We start from the raw sequence: 10,260 nt of genomic DNA on the forward strand, positions 1-10,260 counted from the left end.
TGCATTGCTTACCAGGAACTAGGTGTTTGCATTCATGACTCCGGATACCTTTTCTTTGAATAATTTGTGTTAAATCTGTCAATCATTCAATCATTTTTCCTTCTCCTTAATGTTTTTGGGCATACTTTTTGTTTTATGTGTAAATGTTGTGGGTAATCGTCGATGAAACTCATGTTGCAATGTTTTAAAAAATTTTATCGTTTTTTGCAAAATATTTTGTTATTTTATTATTCTAAACTTTTGTGTAAAAATAACTATTATATTCCATTAAAAGTATGTTTAAACCTCTTAAATCTCCGCTTAGTCATCTTTGTTATTTATCAGAAATGCCGTGAAACTGGCTGAAATGAAATCATTGGACCTTTACTATTTAACATAACAATGATAAATTTAATATTAGGAAAAATAAATATACACCAATATGAGATAATGGTTTTCTATTTTTATTAAAAATCATTATTTTTATGTGTAAATAATTAAAAAAATACATAGTATAAAAATTGATAAAATCTTCTCGTTAAAATTAGTGTATCTTTATCTGCTCACGATCCTTTTTCTGTGCAACCTGGCTATTACTGCTTTCGCTTGCGAAGGAAAAAGAGTACAGAATTAAAATCTCAAACGATTCTATCACAGGAAAATGATGAAATATTTTTTAACCGTGAGAGTCATAGATGAGGCTGGGTTTATGTTTCATTTTAACTAGTGGAAAAGGGAGAATAGAACCAGTTGGAAAGGTGAGTGGTTATCCCTAGAAGAGAGACCGTGACTTTTTACGATGACCCATTGTATTCATTCGTTTTATTCGGGTGAACATGCATGCTCTTCTTTGGTTCCGTTTATTTTAAATTTATCTCATATATATTACTGGGAAGTATGAGTTTGTACTCCAGCAGCTGTTTTATTTATGCGGCTATAAATTCAAATGTGTATCAATGTAATTTGGTTCCTTAATTTTCTTGAATCATACCGAGGAATATTCGCGGCGGATCCAGAGAGTAAATTGGATATACTTTGGATACAGTGGTGGATCTATCGGGGGCTATGGGAGCTTTAAACCCCCCCTTGGATATTTAATTTACACTACATAGAATGGTAATCTTTTTCCGACCCCCAATACTGCTGGAATTTCGACCCCCACTTGGCCCCCCCCTTGTCCCTATCCTGGATCCGCCACTGCTTGGATATCCAATTTACACTAGATAACGTGGTTCTTCGTTCATAAGTAGAATATACATACTTTTATGTTATGGAATAAAAACGTAATGCTTTATAGAAACTTATCATGAGGTAAACGTACTACAAATGTACGTAAATATATCTTTTTAATTCTTAGTCCTTCAGCAAATAAGTATTGAGACAATGTTGAAGTGTTGTTAGAAGCATCGAAATTCTCAAAATTTCCATTACCTCCCCGACCACCACTACTGCTGAGAGGTTACCCCCCAGTTCTCACCATGATCCCTGTCCTGGATCCGGCAGTGAGGAATGTGTTTATCGATATTAACTTGTACTATTTATATTACGTGCCACGTGCATATCATATTTTCCAAAACATTGTGTATATATATAGGCAGAAACCAAATACCGCTTTTCATGTATCTATATTTAGTTCTAAAAAAAGAGTTCTACCAGGTACTCAAACATTTGACCAACGAATTCGGATAATCACGAAACCAGTTGAGCTGGGCATTAAAAGTGAGTGTGAGGCACTTTTTGTGGGAGGAAACCTTTTCTGCGATTTTTCTCAAAATCCGAGTGGTCTCAATGTCAACTCCAGTCCGAAGTGGCGAGGAATGACGCAGTTATGTTTATGACAAACCCCATTGTAATACTTACCCCATAGTTTGGCGTTGATCCTTTCTCCAGCCAATGAGGACAGCCATACGACGAGGAATGAGAAGGGAAAGAAGAGGAACCTTCCAAGGTGACCGATCATGCCGAGGAGAGGATATGGCCATGTTCCACGGATGGCAATGGTGGTGAGAAGGCTACAAAAGAGACAACCTCACTTTCATGTTTCAGCTGAGAAATTATTAACATAAAGGTAGGATCAATTATACTCTGAGGCGGTCTGGGCTGGTCGGCGATCGCCGAGGGCCCCGAGCTTAGGGACCCCTCCGCAACGATCGCGTTTATCGTAAGGCGTATATGAAAGTTGTGATAAAAAGAGGCTCATATTACTTCGACAAACTTTTTTGATATCATAAAATTCAACGTTTTAATTGCTTATCTTTATTTGCAACGCACTCAAGGCAGTAGGATCGTTTCAATAAATGAAATAAAGGTATCAAAATAATATAGAGATCCTGATGCTATTATAAAAGTGTCATTCGGAACAATTATTCAAGAATTTTTTTTAATTCAGCGCTGTTCAAGAAAAAACTCACTAAATAGATAATAGATTATTAAATTTTATTAACTGTGAAATTCTCATTTTTAACAGCATTTTTCCCACGAAATTGCTACTTTATTAGCCTTCGTTCAGTTTTTAGAGCCAAAATAGCGTCAAATCCATTTCCGGAAATGCAATAGGGTGGATTCCTATTATTTTTAACTGCCTAAATCGAAATATTATTACTCCTGGAGTACGTATTTCACGGTTTAAATTTTTAAATGACGATATCTATTTTTCGCGATTAAATGAAAAGTGAAAATTTTCAAGCGCGCGAAAACACGACGGGTAAGTATGAATGCCGGGAAAACTCCCGTGTGACGTCGTTATGGTTCCCGCTGCAGCAAGTGAGGTGACCTTGGGGTGAGGCTCTGAACGCTGATACGACGCAGGATGCTAGCAGATAGCAGAGTACCCTGCCAGAAGGTAGCGCTTGGCTTAAATAAAGGTTATTAATACCCTATCAAACGAAGGACACTTTCCGACCATAGGCAGTTTTAATAGGTTATGATTATTAAGAGACGTTTCCCTTAGCTCTGTGCCTCATTCATGCATTGGTAATCTCAGACGATGTAAAACTCCTATCTACTAATATAGAAACTAGGTCCCTGTGACGACACGTGGAGTGGCATCGCGTGGGCGCCAATATGGCCTTTTTCAAATGATGATCAAATTGACCCTTGCCATTCGTCTAAACCGGTATTTCTAAAACCAAATAATGTGTATAGGTGGGTAACGAGTCGCAATCATTGCCTTTCATTTTCTTTGATGAAGGAAACTATCCTATTCCCTAATTTTTTTGGGGAAGAACTCCCGTCAAAGAGGGCCCCATCATGATCCCCAGCCGAGGGCCCCTTATCACCTCAGACCGCCCCTGATCTTACTCAATATTTTTTAATCATATCCCCTTATGTTCCAACAAAATCAGTTGAGTATTATGATCCTTTTCAAATAGTATTTTTAATAACCCAATTGACCAAGCTTGGAATGTTTAGAGCGGCGTTACGGCAGTAAACAATTGTTGAAAATTATAAAAAATGGCACTATGAAGAGAAGAGTGCATATTAAAGATTCAGGTATAAATACATGCCTATAAAGAGCGGTGCGAGGGATTTTAACATTGCCGTAACGTTACGTGTTAACACGGCTTTTATGCGTATTAGGTGGGAAGCGCTAAAGATTCAGAAGCTATGGGCTAGACAAATATTGCTCGAGCATATTTATTAGTCTATTTCATATTGATGATTGTAAGCTCTTGCCTGGTGGCACCATTAGATTTTTTTAACGAATTACAGGTCAACCAATCTAATTACAAAGTAAATAAACACACAATACACTTATAACATAAAAAATACATAAAATTCTAATATCTAATCATAAAATTCTAAATTTTCGCATTTACATGGAAGATCTTAAAAATTACTTCAGGTAGGTCGTTCCACTCATTTATTCCTCTATGTAGAAAGAATTTTTACAAAATATCTCTTTTCTACTTCTTGAACTCAATTTTGAATTTGTGATCGTTCCTTACTTTGCAGAATTTACCGCATGATATTACTTTGTTTCAATGTGGCCGCCGTGCGCATTTTTCAATACAGAGAAACCTATGGTAAAGCCACCTAATGTCCCTTTTGTATATCCCTACTGTGTGAAAGGGCTCTAATGAATGATACATCAAACAAAGGCAACCAAATCTCTTGCAACGTACACCTAATTTACTTTTAGTATTCTTGTGCAGGTTGTAAGTTGTCTTTACACCTCCCGGCACATCCTAATCGAGGTGGCATGCGAGGTGGAAATGAAATATAGAACAGGTCCGTGTAATCTGAGCCTAAATATTGTACTACTAGAAAGAATAGGTATTATTAATGATTACAGAAGTTTTAGTTCACTCATTTACACTCTGCACTCGGATTGAAAGATAATCTGGAATATTTTCACCGAACTTTTTACCAAGTTTCAGAAATCCTAAATAATTTCAACTACATTTACCTTTCAAATTTGCTAATTATCTGTTATCTAACGCATTAATTTTTATACTGTTATAGCATGTGTGAAAATCTGTATATCATCGCATTATTATTTATAAAACCATAGCGAATACTCGGCCGTCGTGCGATCAATTTAAACTTCCCGAATGTGACGGACTCAAGACGGAGCTTTAACTTTTCCTCAGGAGATGGCGTTTCCCGTGGAAAACTGCTCGTGTTGCTTCCCAGACCAGACCTTGTCCCAATGCTTGGCTCAAAGGTGGTGGTGCTTTCTCCTGCGATCAGCTGTTAGCGTTCAGTGTCAAGATCCTCCGTTGGCCTTGCTCCACGTCCATTGTGTATGGAGGGAAAAACGCTTAGGAGGTTTGTGTAACAAAGGAGAAATAAAACAAGAAAAAACTCATTTTATAGTGATTTCCGCGAAAAAAACAACATAATTTTATGGAATTATGGCTGCGATGAACAACACTGGGAGAATGATCGCCCCCATTTGGATTTTACGTCTAAGATAAGCCCTCCCAAGGTTAACAAGGGAACTGTCAAATATGCTATCGCGGAAATAGACATGAGCATTATCTAGACAAAGAATATTACACCAGCACTGTGACACGAGTGACTGCCTTCTTATGACATTCGAGTCTTTTGGCATACCTTTTTGTCTTTAAATTAAATTCAATTTGAAATCTATATTTATACTTCTCAATAGAAAAACCATATCGCTTGAAGAAAAAAACTGCTGCTGTATAACTTCAGTCTTAATTGACTTCAACAATTTATTTTCTTATAATTCGTACAACGGAGTGGAAATCCCCCTCCCTTCTCCAAAAATCAACTCTCAGCTCTGCTCAAAACCACAAAACCTGACAAACTAACATAGGTAATTGTAAACATATTCTTATATTCAATAAGGTTTACATAAACTACCTACTAAGGTAAATAAAAAATGTCTTACGTTATAGCTACCACAGCCATTGAACGACCGGGTAATTTCACCCCTTCATTCACCTCACTCACGTGCATTTGAATGATAGCTTCCAATGCCTGAGACGATTGATAAATCGGTATTAATCCGTGCATGGAACTAGTGATAAGGAAATTGGTACTGAATTAGCAATTTTTGATGATTACTGTGAAATCCGTGGGTTTGGGGTCATTGAAATCTTTAATTCATGATTTTGTCCCCTAATGTCTCCAAGTCTGACTAGCTTAAGGTACTAAAATATTTGGGTAACGCCAATAAACCGATAGGAATTATAATTGCCGGATAAAGTGGCCCACTTTATTGATTATGGTCAACAATTCTCCTGCACTTACGCCTTACTTCCTTAGAATTCCGCCTCCAAGAGGAACGCTTTTTCCACGCTGATGACAGAAAAAGATATCCCAAATAACTTGCTTACTCTTTAAATTGCCTGGGATTAAACAAAAAATTAATCGCAGGTTGTACTGCTTCACCGCTTTCATAAAAGTCATAAATAGCCAGTGTATAGCTAGAAACAATCGAAATGATTTTGTTAAATTAATTCGCGAAAATAATTCGATTTTTTTTAAATATGCTACTACCATTATGCCTGTTATTTTTTTAATTTAATGGTGCTGTCTTAATACTCAAACGCAAGCATACAAGAAATATAGCGAAAGCTTAAAATTTTAATTAAATTCAAATTAATCGTAAAGAAAGAGTAAATTTCAACTTTAATGTAAATGTTATCACTTGTGTTGAAAAAATCCATTTCTCCCACTTCCTTTCGAGCTGATATTCGCATCCTCGGCTGGCCATTGTGTTAGTAGAAAACAAAGTGACACAACGGTTGAACTTAGATTGACGCCGGAAGAAGCTTGACCTTCGTTTGAGGAAGATCTACACAACTCCTGTCTCTCTTCGAGAGGGAAAGGGAAAAGGTTTCGCTGCAAATGACACGTTGTGAAAGTAAACTACTTCTTGCACTGGGAACATGCCCTTGGAATCTACGTGCGTACTCGTATTGATGTAATCTTGGACATAATTTAGGTGTGCCCTTAATTACATTTATTTTTTCTTGCCATTAGTGTTGTGTATAGCCTTATGCTTTAGTGTGTAGATTTAAGTAATATTCAGTAGGTAATTAGTCTTACAGTAAAACCTTCCTCGGAGCAATGTCAAAGCCAGAAAAAATTTTCTGTAAAAAGAATGGGGTTCATTTTGTGCATTTCTGGGGGTTTATTGGGTGTATTTCAGGGAAGGTTTCATTTGGAGGGGACGCAGTTACGACACAAATTGTCCCTTCCGATGAAATGCGAAACTCGTCTCTTTTCCATCTACCTCACCACCTGTGACTCAGAGATCCCTTACCTACCGGCTACCTCTTACCTACAGTTCCAACAAATCTCTTTCTGTTGATAAAACATCATCAATTTTATCACTTAGAACCGACATATAAAAAGAGCAGATGAGGCGGTCATAAAATTAAAATAATAATACGCGATATCTGAGTGTATTCTAGGATTGTTTTGTGTTGCTGTCATTTCTTGTTATATAAACCCATGTTAAATAATCCAATGTAAAAGGTCTTCTAGACTGTTTTTGTATTTAATGCAAATAAATGAATAAAATCAACGGTCACTCACTAATATCGAAGCTGTTAGATCCCCTTTCCCGACTGAGGCCTTTTCCCGTATCAGTCTAGAAACGTGACCGAGCTTTTTGAAGACACACCTCCAAAAGTAAGTAAATTTTAGCCGTCTTCCCTACGGATGTTATTTGAGGTCTTGAAAGTCACTATGACCAGTTGTACTCGACATCCAGACATGTTTAGATTATAATTTATACAGGCTCGAATTATTCCTTCACTCACTTGTACATTACTCTAATTCAAGAAAAGTTTGATGATATGATTTGAACTTACACACTAATTTTGCAATTCACGTGGATGAATTGATACTCTCCCTTGTAACATGTACGAATGTCATGGAAATCTATGTATATTACAAATTTTTGCACAGCCTTCCATCAAAATTCATTTATCAACACTGCCTGTAATATCGAAACCTAATTGTTTTCGCTTCTTCTCATTTGCCGCTGTTTGCCTAACTGGTCGAACTGCAACCATTTTTGTGATCTTGTGCATAGAAAAACGCTTTCAGATGCAATTCGTTATCATTGGTGACAGGGAGTCTGCTACGGGCCGATCAATTTTCTACATCGCGATTGAATGATTTGATTATAGCTACCAGTGTAATAAAATTGTCTATAGAGTGGACGCTCAACGTGACGAAGCTGTTAAAGTTACTATGTGACTGACTGAGGACCTAGCACCGCAACCATAAGTGCATCATCGATTTCTCACGCAGAATTTGAAATCGCGATCTTAGGGTAGTCCCGATACTAATCTATCGTGATTTAAGTTGCAGCAGGCACCTGTTCTGGGGTATTTCTTTAAAATTGGCAACCCTTCTGCGCTATATCTTTTCCTAATTGAGTCGTAGATGATGAATTTTACATCATTTTGGCACTTCTAATTTAATTTTAAGCAGAGGCAGTTATTATGAATCAAATCCAGACAAGATTTTTAAATAATTTTTTGATTTCTCTGCGGCTTTGAGGGGGATTACATCCCCTCATCACCCCCCATAGTTACGCCCCTGGTTATGTATATGCAAAATAATCAGCTTAAATAAAACTTTTTTAAACTCTACATATGACTTGACTATTTTTTATTACGATAAAAGTAATGTCAGCTCAACATATCTTTTGCGCCCTCCCCCCTTGAGTTTTTTCTGTATCCGCTACTGCGCTAGACTTACCAAATGATGTATGACACTGGAACAACGCACATCCGAGGGAAGGATTCCGACCTTGGAGAGTAATCGTGAGGGCAGAGGATAACTTCGAGAATGATGAGGACTAGAATATTGGTGTGGATGACGTGGTTCATCCACCTGGGTACCACGAGGTCGAGGTCCACTGGATATATGACTGACGGGTAGTCAAGAACATGGGCCAGAAGAGGGTGAAGACCGCCTGGAATTGGTAAAAAATTAAATTTATCAATATTCCTGCGTAGAATCAATCATTTTATTTGGGAGCGTGATAACCTGCGATCGCAAACCTCGCTCGACCGCATTCATGACATAAAGGAATTTGCTCCGAGGAAATTAGAATGGAGACACTTTGTGAAAACATATATATTGGCAGTATCACCCTGATGTAATATATATATACACATATATATATATATATACAATGTTTAGAAAAACGAGATGCACGTAGCACGCAATATAAATATAAATAGTTTTAAGTCAATATCAATACACATAGAAACACAGAAAAGAAACACTCACACGCGATATTAACTAGAAGCTTTCGAAGCACTTGAGGCCTCTTCCTCAGCTGAAGTAAGAATGGTGAGGAAAGGAGTGTTGTATAAGGGAAAAGAGGGGAAAGGGGAGAGGTGTATGGGAAGGGGGGGTTAGGAATAGACGTTAGGATGCTACGTTCAAACCCGGAAAGCCATTGGCTTGAAAGTGCCAAATGCAAGCCAATTCGAGGGTGTGGAGGTTGAGGGCGGAGTCAGTGGGGGGGGGGGGGAGGGAGGCACCTTTAATTACCACATCGCGAATGATAAAACTATTCACTATAAATTCAATGGTTTCTGGCTCAACTTTGTGGAAGTTTAAGTTCACAAAAGACAAAATGACTTCGTTTTCTTTGGAAAATAAATCCGCAGAAGAAAACAAAGTCGTTTTTCCCCTTGTAAAATAAAATATTCTCTTTTGCAATGTTCAAATTCTCATCGATAACCAAGTTAAGAAATTTAATTACAGCTACCTATGCAATAAAATGGACTTCACTGTGGGTACTGGACGTGATATAACTTTTAATGTAACCATAAGAACATGTGACTTAATTAGGACGTAATACCGTTGGTGAAATTGTCAATTGGAACCTTTGAAAATACTGTTCAACATTGTTTTATTGTGCATAACGGGAAAATAAAAAAAAATATAACAATCCATCTAATGACAGATATAGACACCAGCATCCGGCATGGATTAATAGCGATGTGGATTTTCATCGCTGTTATTGATTCAGTTATCTAGGAAACGATAATAGAATGGATTATGTAATGCCTTATCTTCACGTTGTCTATGAGGATGCAACTCACTGAGATATACGTACGTAAACCTATGTGCATGGTGCATTCAGCCATCTTGAGCGACCTCTTTTTGCTGTTAGACTTATAAGTTTAAGTTCTTCGGCGCGATATTTCGCTAGAGCAAGAAAATCTACAAATTTTCGCTCATGCAAGTTAGTTTATTTACATCGTTAAATGAGACGTATGCGTACCTTCTCGGTGGGTTCGAGAACAAAACTGAATATTGCGCTTTGAGTCAAGCATGGACCCTATGAGGTAAACTACATCGTGGGTTTTTACCAAAATGGAGGTCTGTGAAGGATTTATTTGTTCGAGTTCACCATAGGTGCAAACTTTGGGTGGGAAAGGGAGTGGCGAGGTAGGATTTTGTTTTCAGAGGACGCGCTGATCAATGTTTGGCCAAGGAGGTTCCTTCCGCCTTGACGGATAATCAAAAGAAATAAATACATCTCGTGTTGTTAAAATAAAGTTGAGCCTTCAAATATTATCATAGCTGGGTGGAGTACCCAAATAAAAAGTAACTGGGTTAGCAAAACATTTATGTGACGAATACCATTGATGTAATTTTGAGCCCAGGATTTTACATTGTATTAACAAGGGGAGAAAAATGGACTTTTTAGAACAGTTTGAAATTGTGAATTGCCCCACTAAACTTTGTAATGACCATATGTTCCCCTCCCAATCACCTTTACTTAACGTCACACTACCACCCCCCTACGACCCTCAACCCTGATTCCCT

The 10,260-nt window shown here is 37.5% G+C and overlaps 1 protein-coding gene across 1 annotated transcript; it reads right to left on the minus strand.

Annotated features, from left to right (window-relative positions):
* Nucleotides 1–461: 461 nt before the first annotated feature.
* LOC124166422 (androgen-dependent TFPI-regulating protein-like) lies at nucleotides 462–9,575 on the minus strand. The gene is made up of 4 exons (XM_046543954.1): nucleotides 9,545–9,575; nucleotides 8,170–8,386; nucleotides 1,840–1,991; nucleotides 462–585 (listed from the first exon to the last, which is right to left on the minus strand). Exons 1-4 carry the CDS (start codon nucleotides 9,573–9,575, stop codon nucleotides 524–526), a joined length of 462 nt encoding a protein of 153 aa, XP_046399910.1. The 3' UTR covers nucleotides 462–523.
* Between the last annotated feature and the right edge of the window lie 685 nt (nucleotides 9,576–10,260).

The sequence above is a fragment of the Ischnura elegans genome, chromosome 10 (genome assembly GCF_921293095.1).
Source record: "Ischnura elegans chromosome 10, ioIscEleg1.1, whole genome shotgun sequence".
Lineage (NCBI taxonomy): Eukaryota > Metazoa > Arthropoda > Insecta > Odonata > Coenagrionidae > Ischnura > Ischnura elegans.

Bases quoted from the DNA above. Each gene is read 5' to 3' on its own strand.
- LOC124166422 (XM_046543954.1), bottom strand. From the start codon at position 9,575: ATGGCTGAATGCACCATGCACATAGGTTTAC. The intron at 1,992-8,169 runs GTAAGTCTAGCG...TCTCTTTTGTAG, and splicing joins CCAGTGTCATACATCATTTG to CCTTCTCACCACCATTGCCA. The intron at 586-1,839 runs GTAAGTATTACA...TTTCCTTCGCAA, and splicing joins GATCAACGCCAAACTATGGG to GCGAAAGCAGTAATAGCCAG.